At 27.5% G+C, this 23,624-nt stretch overlaps 1 protein-coding gene across 1 annotated transcript in view; it reads right to left on the bottom strand.

Annotated features, from left to right (window-relative positions):
• Positions 1-260: 260 nt before the first annotated feature.
• The window catches only part of LOC111623516 (eukaryotic translation initiation factor 3 subunit B-like), a 40,638-nt gene continuing 17,274 nt past the window's right edge, over positions 261-23,624 (bottom strand). The window contains exons 3-18 of the mRNA XM_023366116.1: positions 17,437-17,556; positions 15,871-15,928; positions 15,663-15,791; positions 14,212-14,369; positions 14,019-14,141; positions 13,174-13,240; positions 12,042-12,088; positions 11,684-11,918; positions 11,540-11,612; positions 7,277-7,399; positions 7,084-7,162; positions 6,869-7,007; positions 4,876-5,001; positions 3,050-3,127; positions 2,071-2,179; positions 261-754 (exon numbers count right to left, since the gene is read on the bottom strand). Coding sequence (XP_023221884.1) covers positions 654-754; positions 2,071-2,179; positions 3,050-3,127; positions 4,876-5,001; positions 6,869-7,007; positions 7,084-7,162; positions 7,277-7,399; positions 11,540-11,612; positions 11,684-11,918; positions 12,042-12,088; positions 13,174-13,240; positions 14,019-14,141; positions 14,212-14,369; positions 15,663-15,791; positions 15,871-15,928; positions 17,437-17,556 — 1,765 coding nt within the window. The 3' untranslated portion in view covers positions 261-653. The remainder of the gene's footprint in view (positions 755-2,070; positions 2,180-3,049; positions 3,128-4,875; positions 5,002-6,868; positions 7,008-7,083; positions 7,163-7,276; positions 7,400-11,539; positions 11,613-11,683; positions 11,919-12,041; positions 12,089-13,173; positions 13,241-14,018; positions 14,142-14,211; positions 14,370-15,662; positions 15,792-15,870; positions 15,929-17,436; positions 17,557-23,624) is intronic.

Genomic DNA, 23,624 nt, shown 5'->3' on the forward strand with positions numbered 1-23,624 from the left:
TACCACTGGTATGAAAGCCTTTTTTGGTAACATTATTCTTGCGTTCAACCTAATATTCTTTTTAATCTAGTAAAATGTTTAGATCCTTTGTGTAAACAATGATTTTGACCCATCTTTTTCAATCTCAATTACCAGATTGATCATCTCGACAGATATAATTAAAATAAACGACGTTACTAGAAAATAACAGAAAATATGCCAGTGGGATACAAATATAGAAACCACTTTTGATATGATAAAACGAAAAACTTCAAACTCTAAATAATACAAAAATTAATCTTTTTATTAATTTTTTTTTGCATACTTTTTAACACTATATTCAATTCAATTGCATTCATAATAAAAACATACCACTTCTCGGATCATTACAAAAACCATATTATTTTATAGATACAAAATAAAATAACTTATATTGTAAAATTTCGTATTCTGAACGGTTCGTGAAATAAGCCACCAAAAAGGTCGAAAATGGCGTACATTTCTCAATAATACCACCAAAATTGCAGTTAATCTGCAACAAAAACAGTTAAAAAAAATTTTTTTCTTCTGGTTTTATTTTGAATCTTTTCAAGCACAGCTGTTTCCGAGGAGGATTCGGAATTCGACAATGTCGACTGGCAGAAGAGTTCAATTTCCAAAGACTAATGCACTTATTATTCTTCTTCGATGACCGTTGTGTCCTCTTTAATTAAAAATTCCACTATTTCTTCTTCCAGATTACCATATTCACTATCTAGTTCGTCTGTGTCTATATCTGAAAATTCATTGAATATATTAGTATCTATTTTTAAAGACTTAATAATGTATAACATGATGCAAGATTATTTTAGAGATTTTTTTTTAAAGAATAACAATTAAAATTCCTATAAATTATTATTTAAAGCAAAATGTATAACATGATGCAAGATTATTTTAGAGATTTTTTTTTAAAGAATAACAATTAAAATTCCTATAAATTATTATTTAAAGCAAACAAAAATCTATGTTTAATATAACCAAAGCCAAAATTAATGGCTAAAATATGAATTCTAATCTCTACATTATGCCATTTTTAAAATAATTTCATTAATACAGAAAATTTTTAAAAGGAACGGTCAATTCGGAATTGGACCCAAATACTACCAATTATTGTATATTATTTGGATCTGCGTCTGATCTTTGCTTCCAGACAGCGTTAATTTGACTAGACTTGATCCCTATGGTTGTATAATTAACTAAAAATAGCTCAGCAGGGTAAAATATTTCCGGAATAAAATATATTATTTCAATTAAATGCATGCTTAGTAGCATTTATCAATAGCCTAATAATTTTTTAATCTATATAAATATGTAATGTATAATACATAATTATGCAAATCTACAAAAAATAAATTTTTTAAGTTTTAGAAATTGACTAATCTAAAAAAGATAAAAGTGATTTATTGATTCCAATAAATCAATTTTCATTGAAATTAAATTTTTTTTGAACAGTTATTGATTTTTAAAAAATATACTAAAGACAACCCAATTATGAAAAAATATATTCCAAATAAATTATCATCTGAAGTAAGTAGATGTAATAATCATAAAGTTATGCAGGGTGGGCCATAAATAAGTTTACAATTTTACAGCTTGATAAAGTGGCATAAAATTATTATTATTACTTTATTTATTTATTTGGAATCAGCAACTAAAAATTTTTGCTTCTTAAGACAGTGTCAAATACGGGTACGTTCTTAAAAACCATCCTGTCTACAGAAGATTTCTACAGAATAACTTATTATGCTTGTATATGTGTGCATGTGCCAAAAAATATATGTAATACATAGAATAGAATATATTATATAAAATGATATTGCTTGTATAAATTTGAAGCATCAGGCATAAAATTCTATCTACCATTGAAAGTGTTAATCTTAAATTAATATATATTGCATAAAACTAACAAATTAATTATCTTATTGACGTTATTTGACTTTTGGTCAACTTACTTAAATATGCAGTACATAGTATTTTGAAATATTTGATAAATTAGAAATACATTATTTCAGATTAACTCTACAACATTTAATGAATCATTATATTACTTACTATTACGAAGTCGTAATCTGAGAGGCTTTTCTTCAGCAAATTCCGCTTCTTTTCTTTCTCTATAACTTCTAAAATCTTCCATCATTTTTCTTCTTTTATCAACAAGTTCCTGAAAATAATTGGTTTAAACAAATGTAGATTTAATTTTAAATATATAAAATCAAAATATTGTATTTAATGTATATTTTGGGTTATTATTTATCAGAGAGAAGCTTTAATAAATTTATTCTATAAACTGCTTGAAGTGCCTTATGATAATTGTATATATAAATCAGTTTCTGTTACAAAAATGCTAATTTAATACTTTATTCAGAAATAAAATCCATGTATACAGATACACAGCAAAGATTTATGATTTGACTGTTCAGCTTAATTTATTAAAATTATAATTCATATTTTAATATACAGTAGACTTTCACTAACTCAGACTTAACATAACTCTGACAATTTTTTTTTTAAAAATTGTACAGTAATTTAAAATTTTTTGACAATAGAAAAATTATAATTAATGAGTGTTTTTGATATCTGGAAGTCTTTGCAATACTGTGCATTGTATTACTGTAGTAGTTAAGTCACTAAATGCTGTACATTTACTGTTATTACAGGAAATGAGCTCAAAAAATTTCATAAATAAGTTCAGCAGTATAAATCTCAGTAAAACTTCTCTATAGAGTTGATCATAATAAATTATTGTACAGTATATCCATCTTCTCATATTCCATACCATAAGAGAAAACACTCCACTACCTTGGACTTCCCATAAATTTGGACAACTTTCACCCTCTTAGTCCAAGTTAGTGCAGGTTTACTTTATTTTATAACCTCATATTACAATAATAGTGTTCTTTTCAATCAATTATTATTATTATAAATGAAAATTACTGCTGTATCTATTCAACTGACTGTATTAAACAAACTTTTAAAAAAGATTCATCATCAATTCACCCATTAAAATACTATGATAATGACAAAAACAAACCTTTGAAGCTTTAGTTAATGTCATGCGATCCTTAATATCAAACTGAGTACTAATCTTCTTCAGATTCTTTTTAATTTCCTGAAAAATAAAAAAGTTATTTATTATTAACAAAAAAAACCAATTATTTTTAATAGTAAACTTGCAATTTAAAATTAAAATATTATATATTACTAAAATTAAAATGTATATTAATTTTAACTATTAACAAGTACAGAGAATTAATTTCTTGATGAAACTTCTTTTACAATATATAAACGAAATTTTTCCAATTTTTATTAGAATATAACAAAAATAAAATTAATAATCACAATAAATGCACACATAAAAACATTTAAATGATCCTAAAACCATAATAGTGTCACAATAAATAAATATAAAGTTTAATATCTTTGTAATATGTGTATGGTGTAAGCTAGGTGACTTGTAAAAAAACAACAAAGTATCTAATCTTAACTGTAACACACATTTATATTATAGTAATGCAAATTTATGCTTTATTTTCAAGATATTATCTGTCTGTATTGACCTCTTTGTAACACATGAACAAACACAGTTTTTCTGAAAAAGCATTTATTATAAATGTATTTATTGTAAAGTCTGTGTAAACCAGAAGTGCCCTGCACTGAATTTTTTTCTGTTTTGGCAAGTTTCCATTTAAACAAATTTTGGTATTTTTGTTTTTTTACCTTTAAATTATACCAGATAAATACAGTTACATTCGTTCTTATAGTAAAATCACTTCTATTACATATTTAATCCATATTAATCTGAAGTGATTCTGCATTTAAATACTTTTTTTAGTTAAAGTTAAAAACTATTCAATTTTAAAAAGTTCTCAAATATATTTCTGAGAACTTGTGCTAGGTATTTGAATACTGAGTGCAGTTTGTCATACTCTGCAATAACCATTATATCTGGAGTCAACTTGATTTGTCTACAAGTGAAATCTTAATTTTCTTCCTTATTCAGATTAAATTGCAAAATTTCACATAGAAAATTGTTGTTCTGAAGTTTTTCAATTTACTAGGTTTCTATTTTATTCAGGTTTTACAGTGTTTTCAGGTTAAATTATTACTGTTTAATATTTTTGAAAACTTATCAATACATAAAAATTAGCACTGAGGAGGGGTTGGGATGTATTGAGCCAACCTGAAATGCATTTGTCATTTTTGAGAATAAAATTGTAGTTCCTAATTGAAAATTTGCTGTGAGTCCGTCTACCATTTGTTGGATTACATAGACGTATTACATGGAAAAGTTATGTTCCCAAATAGTTCTCTAAGTATTTTAAGTAATAATTTTATTCAATATAACTTAGAATTAATTTATATTATCTACAAATCCCATTAGTGACTACAAATGTTAGTAAAAGTAAATGAGATAATGAACTGTGTACTGTAGCTTGCAAAATTAAAAGTAACAGTTGTTTTGACATGTTTACCATAATGAATAGCATTCTTTCTTCTAACAGCTCTTGACAACATTATTATGTAAAAAGCATCTTACATGGTTTACAGCACAAAACATTTTTCATAGTTTTAGGGTAAACTTATAGGCTCTTTCTCTGCTCTAAAACTATAAAAAATTACTTTCAAAGATTCCTCTGGAGTCAAGATCTCCTAATCATATAATAATAAATAATAAAGCCCATAAAGGTCAAATTAATTTGTGTTTGTATTTTTGTGATATGAGAAAAATGTTCCAAAGTATTTCAAATTATTTGGTGTATTTTTAGTTTAATAAAAATAATTCTACTCCAGAAATTTTTGCAATCTTTGAAATTTCATTGATAAATTGTGTATTTAAATTAATAGTAGTGCAATTACCTTAATCTTTTCTTCGGATAATAAAGTAGCAGGTCGAGGCCTCCAAAGAAGTTGACAAAAACGTTCCATATTTCTTCTCCTTAATAATCTTCCTTGAAATGACCATATGTAAAATGCATTATCCACCTAAATATATATTTAACTGATTTTAATATTGTAACATGAAAACTTTTTGTTCATTTACTATCTTAATATAGATTATATCAACAAAAAAAATTTTTATTACTTTTTAATGTTACCAATAAACCAATGTTAGGAATTACACAGAAATCATAAAAATAATAACAATATATAGCTCTTTTAGACTTACTAATTATAATTATTATTTACACTAATTAATACACTTATTTTTTAAATGCTTATATTATTGATGTAATTAAATTATAAATCCATATCATTATATAAAAATTGGAATTTCTGTAGTTCCAGCCAAATCAACTCATCTTTAGCAACAAAAATTCTAATTAACACAAACAAGGCAGAAATTAATAAAATCAAAAGCACACTTTATGTCAATTTCACAATTAAGCACTTTCAACAATGCTTTACTGTCTTCCTCAAGCAAATTATTTAGAATGTGTAATGTTCAACAATCTGAATATCACCTTGCTAATAATATGATACTTGGATGGTATGGTTTTTATTTCATTAGTCAAGCAGACAGGAATTGATGCTTTTTAACAGATAATAGTGTTTGACTTACTCCTGCATGAGAAGATAATTCAATACATCCAATTTTTTCTAATGTTAACTCTAATGTATCATCTACGACAAAGTATGAAATGGTTATTGGCCAACCAATGAAATTTTGTGAAAAATGGACTAAATGTTTAAACACGGCACCTTCAAAAATCCTCTAAAGATAGTTTGTGCTCACAGGTAACTTTGTATTAACTAATTTTCCAATTTGAATGCCATTATCTCACTAGTCAGATAGAAAAGGGGGCTGTTGAAATGGAGTTGAAGCAAATAAACACCCACAATGCGTAAATAATTGGGCTATAATTTGGAAATAATAATTACAAATGAATTTGACACTAGAAGGAGGCATTAGGTGCTATCTTGTATTAAAATTAATAATTATAGTATTTAATTAAATAATTTAGATTAAACTGGAAGAGAACAATCAGCCTGAAGCAGGACTCTAACCTGTAACTCCTGCTTACTGTGCAGACACATTGCCAGTTACGCTACTCGGACCTTTAGTCTGATCTCCTCTTCCAGTATATATAAGATATAACCATCATTGGTTAATACAGTGCCAACTGGGGATGCATTCACGCCCTCATCCAGAAACATCCACTCAAGGTACTCAGTCGGCCATCACATATCCAGTAAGGCATAGATATACAAATATAAACACCAACTGAAACCCAATGCATAGCAAATAGACACCCACAAATGCCATAAATAATCGGGCTATAATTTGTTGTATGGGGTTGAAGTTAATTTGACCAAAAGTAGTCACTGACCTCCTCCATTGCATTTGCTCAAACTGCGTCAAAACTTTTAAAGAAGAAAGTTAGTTTATTCTTTATATATTAGAGTTTTTTTCAAACAGTATCAGCAAATTCTAGTAAGTCATATTTTGAAAAAAATAACATTTATATTCAATATTCTTAACATACAGTCAAACACTACTATATATCCTTTTTAAACAGTACTGCCCTTATAAAATGCTAATAAATACAATACTTGTGAACAAATCTTAAATATTATAAAGAGAAATCTTCAGCATCTATGAAGTACAAAGTTTAGTTTTATATGGCTATCATCAAATCACATTATTTTCAAACTATCAGACTTGCGTAGACTTCATTACTTTATGTAATTCTTCTTGTTTATGCTTAGTACTGCACTCAATTTAATGGCTAGTTCAGAGACGAACAAAATGGTAATGCTAAATCAAATTTTGACTAATTGAAAAACCTTAAATGTGTTCACTTAAGATCCTATAAAAATTTAAGAATTTTATAATTAAAAAAATACTTACTTTGTGAATCCACCAACTAACACCAGTAATTACATATCTTCCTGTTGGATCCCATTCAACATCTGTTGCCATAAAATGTTCAGCCTGTGACATGACTGTGAAATCAGAAGTATCAACAAATTCAAGAGTACCACTCATACTGAAAATAAAATCAAATCATTTTTGAACACAATAAAAAAGAAAAAGAAAAAAATTATGAATAAACAATTTATAACCTTCTTAATCCAGCCAATACAATAAACTGTCCATTTGGTGACCAAAATAAATGATTACATTGTTTGCGTTCAAATTTTTCTGTAAAAATAACAACACTTTATATATATAACATGTAGTTAACATGCAAAAATTAAAATATACACATAAAAATATATATTTTATTTAATGCATTCATTATTTTATAATACTTACTTAACAAACTAATAGTTCCTCCAGGTTTTATTTCATAGAAACTGACATTTATTTGTGGACTATCTCCATGGATTATAGCAAATTTACTTCCAACTGGTTCCCAAGCAAAGGCTGTAATGCTATCTGTAATAGTAAATGAAATATATAAAATTATCATCATTCATACACCAATAAAATATAAAAATTAGTTATAACATACAATTTTTTAAAAAATAATCAAATTCCATTATATAAAGTAATCTGTTTTGTGAACTTAGCAAGTATAAATTCAGAAAATTATAATTTTAAAAGATCACTATGTTTTATATATTTTAATATTTCATTGACATATATGCTGGCAAATAAGTCAACTTTTTAAGCCTGAAATTTGGCAGGATTTTACATTGGAAAAATACAACTGCAGTTATATAGTAGCAACTTTTTCAAAGTTTAAGAAGATGTTTGTTAAGCATTTCTATTGTTAAATACAATCCCTGGTTTGGCACCAGCCTCGCACTCTGCCACAAAATATGTGCACACAAATCTTTCATCCATTAAATTCATATGGAAACCCAAATGGAAATTACTGCAATCTACCAACACAAATTTCTTCACATATGTTCCAAAACAATTCATCGCATCTCTGATTTAACACCTGCAAAAGTCCTGCATCCAACTTGAGAAAGGTCCAATACAGTGATAAGTACTGTACAATGTAAGTTGACATATGTCATCAATTTTCTTATTTCCAAGTGACATAACAACATCGTGCAGTGAAATTGCAATGACAGTGCACAAATGAATGCTATATTATTTGAACATTTTTGTGATGTGACGCTGTATTATTGTAATTAAATGTAATTTAACATCATAATAAATATGCAAGGTTAAACATTCGTGTTATTTCTTAATTATACCTACACTAAATACCCCAATAGTTCAATTAATATTAAATTGCTTATAATTAAAATTTTTAAAACTTTTTTAAAAGCAAGTAAATTTTCAGGACAGAAATTAATGAAATTACTTAAAAGATTAAAATTTAAATTTGATTTTCTTTTCTGCGAAACAACACTAAAACAATTTCAATAGTTATGTCACGAAAAACTAGTTGCAATTAATTTAAAAATTGTAATTAAGGGTTCAAAAAATGCAGGCAAAATTAAATAAATAATAATAAATTAATTATTATTAAAAATAATTATAAAAACTAAAAAAAATACTAAAAATTAATTAAAATTAAAGATAATAATTTAAACTCTGGCCTTTACACTAAAATAAAATCAAAACTAATTAAAACATTTTTAAAAAACATTTAAAAGTTGTTTTGAAATTTCAAATTTAAATCAAATTAATTTTAAATTTGTTTTATTTGTATGCAGCGGTGATGGAACATTTTGCTTTTAACTCTACACAAAGACCTGAGACAAAAACAAAAAACAGAGTCCAAAGAGGAAGTTAACAGGTGGTCTTTTTAAGAAATGAATTGTAGCCCCACCTGTGACCTACTTACATGCTGCTTTTTTGTAACGTGCTGGTTTGTTTCAGTTTCAGTGGGGACAAAACATTTTGCTTTTAATATGTATGTTACCGCTAAAGCTCGAAATCCGTTAATGTGTACATTACCTAGCTAATCTGCAGATTAACTAGGGTGATCCGTTAAAGCTGCGAAAATTATTCCATTTCTCAAATTACCTAGGTAATCTGCAGATTATCTAGGTAATCTGCGAATTACCTACTAGGCACTCGGTAAAGTGAAAATAAGATCTTTGCTGGAACAACAGCAACGTTTCTTTCTGTACGCTTAAATTAACATAATGTTCTTTATTTAATTTTCAATATCTAAAGAATCAAGTTAATACAATCAAACAATCAACAAATTAGTTGATTGAATCAATCATCAATCAATTAAAAAAACTTTAATACAAAAATCAAACGGTTTAAAATATTATTACAATTAGGGAAATGAATTTGCAAAACATATGATAAAATTGTACTTACTTATTAGTGCAATCTAAAGATTGGTGACACTTTGAATTACGTAGCAATTGGTTTTTGCGACAAGCACGCCTATTTGTGGTACATTTAGATTTGCAGTCACATTTTCTGAAACCCTGCCCAGTACCAAGGGATTGTTTTATTGCTGTTTGACGTAAAGATATTTCTACAGCAGGGACATCCATCTTCTTTCGTTAAAAATCTCTCTTTGCAAACACTGAATTCAGATTTTGCATACAATTGTTTTAAAATACCTGTTTTAGTATCAAGTTTATAAAAGCCATCCTCTGTTTTACTAAGAACCACAGCTAAAATTGAACGTGCATCAGTTTTTGCTCTGTCTTCTTCGGGTACTTTAATTCTCACAGCGAAACCTTCATCGACGTTTGGGTGCTTTGCATTAGAAACTGCTAACATTTTCTTTGCTTGCTTTTCTAAACATTTCTTGGCTTCATCACGCTGTATTTTCTGATCCATATTCTTTTTACAGATGATGCACAATACATTCTTACCATACCCTTCCTCTTTAGGATCTACTTCACCACAAACTGCGTGAACAAACATATTACACGATTTACACTTGTGAGCACTTGATGCTGCTTTTGAGCAAACAATACAGACTATGTCTTGTATAGTGCTCTTTACAGGCTCCGTACGAAACTGTGATGGCGATTCTGCTGAAGTTGAGAGTAACTCAGTGATGACTTCTTCAACTTGCAGAGGCGATTCCTTGGAGGTGCAGGGTAACTGAATATTCTTCGTGACTGCATCATCAATCAACGGTATAGAAGGCAGTTTAAGATTACTATCGGTAAATTCTTGTATTTCTATAGGTGATTCTGTAGAAGCGGGGGATAACGGAATGTCCTCTTGAGTAAGATTTGACTGTGATCTCATAATCACAGTCTCTTGTGAATCTTCTAATTTTTCAAGGTCTTCTTCAGTTTTTATCGAATGTCAAACAATTCTCCGGCATGGACAAACTTTTTCAAACCTTTCTCGCGCATCTGACAACGGCTCAATGAGTTTTTCACAGCCTCGTACAGTCAACACATCACACCTTTGAATTATTTGATAATCTCGAGATGATTCTTTCTTCTTGGAAACTTTTATTTGCTTTACATCTTCAATTATGGAATCATACTTTGGTTTGTTATTAAAACACTACGTATTATATTTTAAATCTTCGCTAAAGAGGTTTGCGAAGAATCTTTTCTTGATTTTACTCACCAATTCGGTGCTTGCTTGCATTCTAGGATTTAAATTTATCTACGTAAAAAGAAGGAGTGGGGAAAGGAAGTGAAAGAAACAAACTTTTGAACTTTAACGATACGGAAGCCGTTAATGTGCAGATTACCTAGATACTCTGCAAATTACCTAGGTAATTTGAGAAATTGAACAATTTTCGCAGCTTTAACGGATCACCCTAGTTAATCTGCAGATTAGCTAGGTAATGTACACATTAACGGATTTTGAGCTTTAGCGGTAACATGTATATACAGAAAACAGAAAAGGAAGCATAATAACTTTAAACTTAAGCTTCAAATAATGAAAATCCAATTTTACATCCCAGGAAATTGGCTTTTTCAGAGGTGTTTTAGATTTCATAGAGGTCATCTCTATACCTGAGTTTAGCCAGTGGTTGAAAGAATTTGATGCCAATAAGAAGGAAAAAATTTCATATTGTTACTGCGTGATAATACTCCTTACCATAAAAAAATCTCGGCAATGTAAAAATTGAGCTTCTGTCTGCAGCAAAAATTAATTTTCTGCAAAGTGTATTGATTTACTTCAGCCACTTGATGCTGCCAACATCAAATGTTTCAAGGTACACTATGACTAGCATCAAATAAACTCTTTCCACCCTGTGGTCACTAAAGGGCCTCTTTTAGCAAGCCCATAATGGATTCATCCAGGCCCACAATGGGGTGGCCAGGTGGTGAGAGACAGGGACTGACATATCCAGCCGAAACAACCCCCAAAAAATTTCTTGGAAATTTTTCAACCCGTCTGAATTCAATCCCAGGTCTCTCAGAGTGGTAGACTGCCACCTTGATCACTTAGCCATCCAGTCGTCCCTGAAAAAATATTGTAACTGATGCAATTTGACATGTGATTGCTTCAGACAACAAATGGAAAATTTTGAAAGAAACAGCAGACATTCATTGACTTTTTTAAGCAACAGGATTAATGGTACAATACTGCATACTTGTTGCACTGTAGCTACATTACAGTAACTCTTACATGTAGAATGTATACGAGTGATTGTAATAAGCAGGCACTTACCTCTTATTTCTATATTATCCACAGGTATTTGCTTTTCATTCATATAAAATATTTCAAAATTATAGTACATTCCCTGTAATATACAATACAAAATTTAAAAAATCATTTTAAAAAATCTTACATTTAAAAATTAAATTTTCTTACACTGTATTTATATTCATTTTTTTCTTTTCTAGATCTGCTGTATCTATCAACTTTAACACACAAATGTGCTCCTGATTTTTGCCAGTGCATTTTACAGTCGGCAACATTAAAAAGATTTTTGGCTCGCAATTCATCACGACTAGGTATTTTTAATAGTGTCACACGTGCCGGAACATCTTTATCTTCAGCAACCCAATAAGCAATTATGTTACTGGTTGGAGACCATTGGAAATTTCTAAATTATAAAAATTGATTATTAATTTAANTAAAATTTAATATGAAGTATGATTATTATTGTACGTTTATTTTTCCTATTAACAATTAATGCTTTCCTAAACAATAGAGATATAAATATTACCTTAATCCTGGTATTTTTAAACTCTTCTTATCTAATAAGCCAAATGACTGAAAAAAATTTTTCTTAAATCAGATTCATAAATTTTCAGTGTAATATAGATGATATATTTATGTATGTATTAAATTGTTTTATTAATTCTATATTAAATAAAAATCCATTTCAATAATTATGATCAATTATTATAAAATAAATAATAATTCTATATATATAAATATATTTTAAATTACTAAAATGCAGAGAACGTTGCTAAATGATTAAAAACTCAGACTGGATCACTGAAGATTGTAAGGAGCAAAGTCCTTAGTGTACAAACACACACAAACAAATAAATATCAGATCTTTTTAATCTATTACCAAAATTATTATAAATAATAATAATTGATAATAAGGAAAAAGAAAACATTATAGTCTCAAATAATGCAGAGAAAAATAATATTAACGAACAATTTTGAACATCAGAGTGATTGCTTTTTTTTTTCATCTTTGAAAATAGGAAGATGACAAAATCAAATGCTCATGATCTCATTTTGTTAAAGTGACATAAAAAATTAAACTCTGATGACTTGTAATGTATAAATTATTTTATTTTGTTGATATTTCAGATTTTTCGGTGCTCAATATCTATTCTTCAACTGTGTCATTTTTTCTTTCTGTAAGAAGTTATTTCTACTGAGCTATTTCACGTCAGTGAGTGACTGAATGAGTCATTCAGTTAGTTTGTACAAAAAACCTTTAATATAATATAAAGTTTTCATATATTTTATATTTAAATATAGTAACTGATTCTTTTTATCTATCATATTTTTTAAAATACTGTAATTTTAATAAAATGTTAAAATTAATACTTGATTTATTTTGATTTATTATTAAAACTTAAAAAATTACAATCACTATGTAAAATATATTGTAAATTGATAATTGTAAATTCTGTTACAATTATCTATTTAACAATAATATTCAAAAGTCAGAAGAGCAAATCTACAATATGTTAAGTCAGTAACAGTCTGATATTGTGCAGATACATCATTTAGGTTACAGATTTAATCCGTAAAATGTGAAATATCTTAAAATCTAAAACTTAGTATTTAAAAACATCAATATTTAATTTTAATTTCTATTATTATTTACTTACAGGTGTTTCATATATACTCAAAACATCTTGACCAATTTTTGCAAAATATTTATCATCATAACTCCATCTATTTAAAAAATTTAATAACTTCATTATTTTTGAAATTAACAATCGGAAATAAAATTCTAATATATTTATTTTTTAATAATTATAAAATCAATACATTATATAAGAGAACATTAATAAATATAAAAGATTCCTATTATCTATGTCAACTAACTTGGTTTCGGATAAATTTCATTAAATTATTCTAATTTGTAAAGTAGTAGTAATGTAAAAGTTTTGAAAAAATATTTACTCTTATCTAATTTTCTTTGAACAAATTAATAAACTTTCACTTAATAATAATAACAAAAATAATATAAAATAAAATTCATAGAAAGTGAATGAATAATTCAAATAAAACAATGAACTCCATTAAATTGTTAGTAATAATTTCCTCATTTCCTTTTTTTTTTATATATATANTATATATGTCAAAAATCTTTATATAAGACATGCGATGGTATAAACAACTTTCCTTATATAATCTTTTTCCAGTTGTATTGACAAGTTGCATAGTTCCTAAATGTTACAAAATAAAAATTTTTAAAACTAACAGAGCTGTCATATTCAGAATTTTTCTACTTAAAAGAATTTATTAAAAAATTCAAACAACACCAAAAAGTTCTCAAAATTTTTCTGGGAGTTTTAAAATAAATTCCTAAATTTTATTATTATATTTAAGCATCTTGTTATTTCTAAATTTTAGTTGAAATTAATTTTAAAATACATAAATATAACGTACTCCTAAATGAAAAAATATTCATAAAAATTTGTTGTATCGAATTTTAGTTAACACTTACTTTATAACTGGCCAGTGCTGAGTATGAAAACTTCTTTTCTTCATGCCTGTCCTAATTTCCCAAATAATTACAACCTGAGAATTTTCTTTAATATCTGGTATAGGACTAAATGTAACTAAATAACTGAAAGGAAAAGTTTTTTAATTTTTTATATAATATTTTTGAAATTTTTTGTTGTTATTATTATTATTACTTTTCACAAGGTGAAAAATCAATAAATTGCACTCCAGCATGACTAAACTTCATTATCTGTACAAATTCTTCACCACCCCATAAAGCTATACCTCTTGGATGAAAAGTTGCAAGGTATGTTCCTAGAGGTGACCACATAACACATGTTTCAGTCCATCCCTTTTAAAATAAATATTTCAAATTATAAATGATAAAATGTCTACAATATGATTATAAAATTAAATGAACAATAATTAAATATCAAGTTTTAAATTATTGTAACATTGAGTGATCAAACAAGAAAACAATGAAAATCGTGAGTAGTAGTGCAAGAGCATCATGAATTAGATTTGTGGCCTTGTGAATCAGCTGTGCTTGTTAATGCCTTGTTACACATTACAAAAATCACTTAAATTCTAAATATTTATTATTGCATCAGAAGATAACATTTGAAATTATAAATAAATAAAAATTTATGAAAAATTCTTATTTTATAAGGCATAAATTTGATTTTGTTCATAGCTGCCTAATAAAAATTATGATAATCCACTCTTTCTAGATAAACACTTTAAAGATTTGTTGGATTTGTTTCTATGCATACTCAAATGTTTTGAAGTCCTTCTTAACATAACTTTGTCTATAAAATCTCTTTCTTTTGTTATTCACAGCTTCCAAGAACCATCATTTATTAAACAGACTGGAAACATAAAGCCTTTATAGGCACAGATATATAAAAACTGTGCAACTCACATTAACCAAATAACCGGAGTGCATTTGATTAACATTGTGAAAACATTTGCAAATGTTAATTATATGCACTTGGTTATTTAGTTAATGTGAGTCACACACTTTTTATATATTCATTCCAATGTGTTGTGCAGTTAGGCACAGATAATTTAGAATATTTTTGCATAAACCATCATTTTAATATTTGGTACCTTTCCTCTTTATATAATATTTCACTGGAAAATTTTATCTGTTCTGTAGTATAAGAGACTTATAGTTATCACAGCACTTAAATAATGATAATGAGCCATCATTGGGGGTTGGTGATGCATAATAGACCTGTCAAGCATTACCAACTTGTAGTTTTATGAAACTCTTTGCATCACTTCTTGCTATTCCCACTTTGATCACATACTACACAACAAAGGCTACAAAACTTGGTATCATCCTCAGCCCAAGAACAGGAACTATTAAATTCAAACTGTCAGATAAAGTTTATTTGAAAATGTGAATTTTCACTTTCTTAAAAACAATAAACCTTTTAATTTACAAAATTTTAAACAAAATTTATAATTAAACTTGGAAGTAATATTAAAATCACATTTTAACTTTTTGTTATTATATTACTTTCTAATATAAAATATATTTTCAAATAAACTGTATTTAACAATCTGAATTTAATGCATTTTTACTTTAGTAAATTTTAAAATTTTTACTATTTCTCAGACAAAAATTAAAATTACTTACTTCACGTTCTTTTAAGCAAACAGGTTCAGGCTGACTATTTAAATATATAGCAGTTTTCTTTCCCGCATCATACATTACACTGTATTGATCATAGCATTCAGGTTCCATTAGCCAATATCTCAAATTACCCTGGATTAATAGTAAATAATAATAATAAAATATTATATATATTAATATTTAATTATCTTAAATAACTATTAAAACTTACATGATCAACATAAGGTTGTGGTTTTGGTGGTTCCCACTCATCTGGAATATTCTCATATCTGAAAATAATATATTAGTTATTTTTATACTAAAAAATCAATAGCAATTGATAAAATAAATAATATAAGCCTAATTAAACTTTAAGCCAAATGATACAAATTGTTGGATTTCTTTATTATGAATAATTAAACAATTTAACATTAAAAATAGATAGTATTATTATTAAGCTTATTAATAAATGATTAGACATCTTTACAAATTTTAATAACTATGTAGGAATGTTTAGAAGAAAAATTACTTCAGAACAATGCTCAAAAATCAATTCCCAAAAACTAGTTATAACATTGCACATATTAATTATGCCACTGAAGTATCAAAACACATGAACTATAAAGAAAAAAACAATTATTTTGATTGTTTGTATTTATATTTAAAAAAAATCATTACATTTATAATTTTAATGATTCTCTTTGTGCATGATGCTATAGATTACTTTTGAAAAATAAAATAAAGAACAGAAATCTTCTATGGCAACGACATTAAAAATGTTGTGCAAATCCTTTTGTGTATCATGATAATTCTGTCTTTACTAAAAAGTAAGCTACACCACAAAACACCGGGTTGTGTTAAATAACGTACTCCTAGAACCTATATCCGGTGTTACGAAAAAAAAAAACAAAACAAAAGATAAACCACAAACGTTTTCGAACTGCTGTGAGTTCTTCTTCGGGTGTAAAATGGAATTTCTGATGGATCAGAGTGAATGGTTTAGGAAATTCGAGAAACATTCGAAGGTGTTATATGAGACGCACATGCATATTCGTATGGCTGACATATCATCACACTTAAAGTTCAGAGTCCATCAATGCCTGCCAGGTCAGAGACAGAACCAACTCATCTTTAAAATTGATGCAGTTGTCATTGAGGGTCAATTTATAAATGTGAATGGCCTCTAGCCACTTAAGGTGTTCCGCGTGTGACGTAGTGCGGATGAGCGTCGCCTGGTTGAAGGCCGCCACAATGTTGGATCTGCAGCATACGTGGCGAGGGCAGTGGTATTTCTGTTATGATGTATGTCCACTATGTGCTCCTGTACTATGACCTCCAAGGAGCGTTTGGTGGATCTGATGTAAATGAGGTCCCTATCAAATCTGTTGTCCCTAATAGGAATACTATACGCACCAGGGAGTCTGTTCTGGTTTGGGGGTCTTTCCCATTGTGGAGGATGTCAAAGATGATTGGACATTTGTTCGAAAACGTTTGTGGTAAACTTTATCTTTTGTTTTTTCTTTTGTCACACCAGATATAAGTTCTAGGAGTACATTAATTCTGTCTTCATGTTAACATCCAGAAAAACAGAATACTCACCAACTAACAAGAAATTAATAAAAAGTTCTTCAGTGTAAAGAAAGTATATATCAAAAAGCAACAGTGTAGACTATTTTCTGTGTTGTCTAACATAACATATGTAGGTGTTTTATGTTGGATAACTAAAAAGGTGTGTTATTCATTCTTTAAATGCACCCAATCAAAAATTTTTCTTCAAATTAAGAATAACAATTCTTACTTTTCAAAATCAGTAAAAAGATTCACTGTAAAAATATGTTGTTTATCCAATCTATATCCATTTGCCATTTTGACAGCCTCCATTGCATGCTCTGGACAAGAATACTCCAAGAAAATATATCTAAAAATAAAAATTTTTAAACAATTATAATTCAAAATACTACATTTTAGCAATTTACTAAAACAAAATGAAATGATTTTAATACATCCATTTAAGTAGCAATCATACATTCAGTATCTTTGATCCATAGTGCATATGCTGCACAAGCATCTAAAATTTCATGCATACAAGTCATACAACAGTTCCATTAGAATTATATTATATGCTAATTAAATTCAGATTATATGTAGATGACAATTACTTAGTACACTTATCTTTTCAAATGAGTTACATCATAATTACTAATCTACTAATGTACTAAGTACAATGGTTCCCAAACTGTTTTGATTCTAGGAGCTCTTGCTAAATGCAGATTTTCCAAAGGAGCCCTATGTCAAATTCCAACAAGTACATTATACGAATTCTAACAAGCACATTAAATTCTAACATTATAAAAATTTTATAACATTTCATGGTGCACCTGTGAGGAAGCTGTGGCACACACTTTGGGAACCACTAACTTAGTACATTAGTAGATACAGAGATATAATTTCCATATGAAGAGTTATGAAAATTATGCTGTCATGGAATATATAAAAACAGTACTGAGTACAAAAACTTCTGCTGTATTATATCAACATTATATATATATATATACACACACTGTATATATTATGCTATTTGCTAGTTACAAGTTATTTTTTTTGCAGGATCTGAAAGACTGCATTATTCTTACTATAGAAAGAATCACATTTGCAGTATGTGATAATACTCTTTTCACAATTCTTTTCAATGCAGTCTTTGTCTATTAATCCAAAGACTGCATTGAGTCATCACAATTTCATTGCCACTATTAATCAGTCATTGTATAGCAACTGTATGTTGTGAATTGTCTTTATGATTTAACAATAATCATTAGCATCACTCTTCGACTTCTTATCCTAAATACTGATAAAACAATGGTTCCCAATTCAGAAAATAATTAAAAAAATAATAAAGCAAAATTAAATTAAATTTAAAAATTAATTCAGTCATTTTAAGTGATCTTGAATTTTATCACAAAGCTCACTAAATATCAAGGTTCAATTTTTGAGATTTGGACTTTTTCAAAAAATTCATAGGTTTTTCAACATACATTAGGTGATTTGTTATAAGTTGTCCTCAAGAACTTGAAGTCTGTTAATAAGCTCTATTCTACTAAAATTTCACTACAAACTATACAAAATGGTCAATGCTCATCATTCATTTCCTTATGCAAAAAAATCCATATTTTCTTTTTCTTATAGTTGTTGATTTTTTGGATAATTTATGTATTTTTTTTAGCATATAGTCAAACACCATTTATATATATTTTTAAGGAAGCTGAGAAAAACAAAAGTGAAACTGCTTTTAAATTGTTTTCAGGAGTGAATACAGCTGCCATAAAAGTACAGAACAGTCAAATTAACGCTGCACAACTGAATTTGTATTCTTAACAAATAAATTTCAATTTACTATGCTGTAAAACTGTGTGAACCAGAATCACACAGTATTAAATATTTTTTCTGGTTTTTGAACAGGTTTTTTTTGAAATAGAAGATCACTCTGTTCTGAAGAGATTCTCCCATTTAGCCAGGTTTCTGCTTTATTCAGGTTCCATTTTGGACAGTTTTACTGGACATGTATAATACATTTAAACAACATATAAAAGAAAAAGTAAAACAGTGTAAAATTAAATCATGTACTTTTAAAAAATTCATCAAGTTTTGTTTGTTTCTTGTTTTTGATAGACTTGCCACATACTGATCAGTATGTGACATCAGTTGCTAAATCTCCAGTCACATGAAAGAATGAAGGGTGAATCTAAAGATTAGTCCACACCAACAGCAAATAGTGAAAACAAATGCAAAACCAGAATGAAATTTTTTTATTTATTTAGTAAAATTGGTTCACACTGTAAGACATGGTAAGCAAATATTTTCAATATGTTAAATTGCTAGAGCAATCTGCTAAATGGGAAAATTTGTCAGAAATGGTGTCACATGTTAAGTGTATGCTTTGCATTTGTTGGTGATTGATTTGCTGTCAGTGTGGACTAACGTAAAGTGAATCCATAATTTCCCCTTTCACTTTTTCTAAATAATTACTTTCAATTTTTGTATTTCAAAATGCTATAGGATACAAAAAAATATGACATATACAATAGTCATACTAATCTGAACCCCTAAATGGCTTCTACTGTTTCCCTAACTAAAATAATGGACTGCAGCTCACATCTAAAATAAACATGTCACATGACGTGAACATTGTTGCTCATTCTTTCTGTGATCCTGTTTGACTTAACAACTCTGACTAAATTCTATTTACTGCTGTAAATTATTGTACAGTAGTAAAAAATGGCTTCAAAGTATAAACATCATATCCCTACTATCATAGCCCCATTAATCTGGTGGTAGTTCACCACCAGTTTCAATTACTTCAGATTAACATTACCATACTGTAAGTGCAAAAGCACATAAATGAAAAATGTATAACTGAAGTGTTTTGTAACAAAGAAAATATTTAATATATAATTGCAGAAAAGTATAGATAGGATTTAACTATATTTCTAAAATTAGCAATATATTTTTTCAGCATTATTTTAGCAATATATTTTTTCAGCATTATTTTTAGTTTTATTCTTTTTATAAACAGGAAAAAATTAATATGTACTGGCCTATATTTCCCAATAAAACAATCAACAACAACTATGTTTGTAGCTTTTACAGTAAGAAAAGTAGATGTTTTTTTGTTATTTACATTTATTATTGCATAGATATAGAGTAGCAATATAGCAATACAAACAATAATAGATTTATAATCAAATTTCTGCATTTTCATTTATTGCATTTAAAAATAAAATATTTTAAAAAATGTTTTTATAGGATCAAATTCCACTAAAACTGGATATACAAAATATACATAAACCATAAAGAAAAGTTATGAAAGCTAAAAGAATTCCAAGTCATGATTTAATCATTATCATACATATATATTCCAAGATGTATAATGTAACTTAAGTCAATAATTACATAGCAATGATCAAAAATAGTCACTCTCAGTTACTAAATACAGTAGAGCGTCGTTTATCCGAAAGCCAGTTAACCAAAAGCATTCCAATTGGCAAATTTAAATTTTCACTAGTGCTGTGGTGCTGCAGTCTTTGGCTAATCCAATATTTTTTTGTTGATGTGTGTGTGTGTTTTAGCTGGCAGCACTGGCACTTATGTGTAGTGTTTTTCTGAAGACTGTGTGTCGTGCTGAATCGAATGTTTTTGATACTAGATTAACTTCTAAAGTATAAATTCCTTTTGTTTTTATATTTTTCAAGATATTTATTTTGTTTGTAAAAAAATAAAGAAATAATTTTTAACGATACAATAGCCACGATTATTATTTTAAAAAGTTTACATTAGGCTTAACATCGATGAAAATTCAACGCGAAGCGACANTAATATCTTATTAAATCAATGTTTATAATTATTTATTATAGAAGTTAAATTCTAGATTGTTTCGATTTTTCTTCTCATATAATTCCCATTACCAATTCACATTCAATACATAAATGATCTAGTGCTGTAATCTTTTTTTGAATTTCATAACTGAGCAAATAAAAACTATTTCAGTATAGTGATAATGCACTGCATTCATTTTCTATGTATCTACATAATATCTTCTTAAAATTTACATTTTAATATACAGATAATATTAGAGATGATGATAATCAACATGACCAAAAAAGTTGTGTAAAAGAACAGTTTTATTAAGTAAAATTATATTTCTAAGACAAAAAAACAAACACTTAAAAAATAAACTTTTAAAATAAAAATCAAGAAACACAAAGCACAATAAATAAAAATATAAATGTTCATCTAGTGTCATTAATAATAATCTCCACAACATACCCTAATTCTTTTTAGTTCATTTAAATCAATCTTCTCCAATCAAGTTTTGTCTACATTCTTACTTTGGTAGTTGAAAATTACATAGTATCTAGACTAAATACAATTGATAAACATAACAACTGACTTTTCTGGGCATTTGCACTAGTTTTCTGATAGAAAACACGAGCTATTGATAGCATAACTGCCGTTATTGTTGTCAGTCAGTGCTAATATTGCAATTTCATAAATTTATTGTATTCAATTTCTATTTTTTTTATTAATTATATCTTTAAAAAAATTTTTAAACTGAAATAATGTTTATGAAAAGGAGTCCACACAACCCCATGAGAAGTGGCAACCCCATTTGGAAACTGCTGTATTAAACTATATATCTAAAATGAAAATTTAATGTTTTCCAACTATCATTATAAATGAAACAAGTTATTAATAATAATTAATTTCCTATTGTTTTCAAAATTTTAACCTTTTGCTTAAGTTTTTTTTTCTAAACTTTCCCTATATTACTAGAACTGATATTCCATTCAGTTTTCAGTAAAAGAACAAAAATTTGGATGCAAATGTTTGGATTAAAATTTGAATTGATCTAATTTTCTTTAAAAAATATTCAGCAGCTTAATAAACTCTAGAATTTCAATTCATTATATCTGAATATGTCAAAAGTAGTACAAATAATCATAATTTTTGTATTTAATTTAACATGTAAGAATCTATAAGGAAACTAAATCATCCCTAAATAAAATAGTTCCTTTTTTCAATTATATTATTAAATTTCAAAACTACAGAAAAAGTTATTAATCCAACACTTATGGAACCAGAGTGGTAGTGGATTATCAAAAACACTAGATTAACAGACTTTTTGCATTTTTGCAAAATTCAATAAGTTATATATGTGATCTGAGTGTTGTTGACAATGCTGTACATTATGCACTAGTGCAAGCTGTCACTGTGCTTCCAATTTGTTTACACACACTGTTTAATCAATCTGAAGATGAGTCAGTGCATGACTATACTGAAGTAGAATTGATTGAAAAACCAACAAAAGCATTAATAAACACGTTAATACCCAATGTCTTTAGTGCACCAAATGTCCAAATAAATTCTGATCTGCAGAATACTAACATACTAGATTATCAGCTATTTTTCAGAGAATGCTGGATTATCAGCTACTTTTCAAAGAATGCTGGATTATCAGACATTCCATATTATCATATGCTAGATTAATAAACTTTTGTTTTGAGATTAAATATAAGTAACTATTAAAAATAATAAATTTATTTTAAAACTATACATTTCTTTATAATTACATTAACCCTTTATGTTCTAAATTCTTCAAAAATGTTTACCATCAATTACAAAATGATGCATAGCCCAAGTAATGGAACATCCCAACATGTCTACTATGACAGATGGGTTCAGTTCATTATACTTTTTGAGTAAAGAAACATAAAACAGTTTAATAAGAGAATCACTTCATATCATTTTCTGCTTATTTTTGAACATCTTTCATTGATTGTATAAAAATATATGATTCATCTTAATAACATTCTTTTAAGTTTTATTTCTAATTAAACTTTTTAAAGAAATAAGTTATGTACACATTTATTTTTGTGCATTTACTTTTTTGTTATTATTATACATGTCAAAAATTTTATATTTGCAATGCAATAATGTTTCTTAGTATCTCATGTTTGATTACATAATTATTTAATATATATGTACTGTACAATATAATTTATTTTTACAGACATACTGTGTAAGACACATCATTCCATCTCATCCCTATAATATACAGTCGACCCCCTATAATGTGGTAGATACGTTCCACTTTATAAGAATTTCTCGTTGTAGGAATCCTTAAATACATGTTTGAAAGGTTTTCTTCCATAAAATTAATCGATTCTAGACTAATTTGACTCAACATTTCCAAAACACGTATAATTTTTTGGGAATAATCCATATAAACTTTGCTATAAACAAAAAATTGTAGGATTACTTAGCAAATGTGCACTGTTCAACAACGCCATTGCTTAAGCTTGTTTTCGTTGTGGAGCAGTGCACCAAACGGCGGGCACATTTTCTGATAAGTTATTTTTCTGCGAAAAATTCATTGAACTTTGGAGACATCATTAATATAAATATAATTTTTATGGACGTTAAATAATAAAT

This window comes from Centruroides sculpturatus, unplaced genomic scaffold (genome assembly GCF_000671375.1).
Source record: "Centruroides sculpturatus isolate CEXI.00-Female unplaced genomic scaffold, Cexi_2.0 scaffold278, whole genome shotgun sequence".
Taxonomy (NCBI): domain Eukaryota; kingdom Metazoa; phylum Arthropoda; class Arachnida; order Scorpiones; family Buthidae; genus Centruroides; species Centruroides sculpturatus.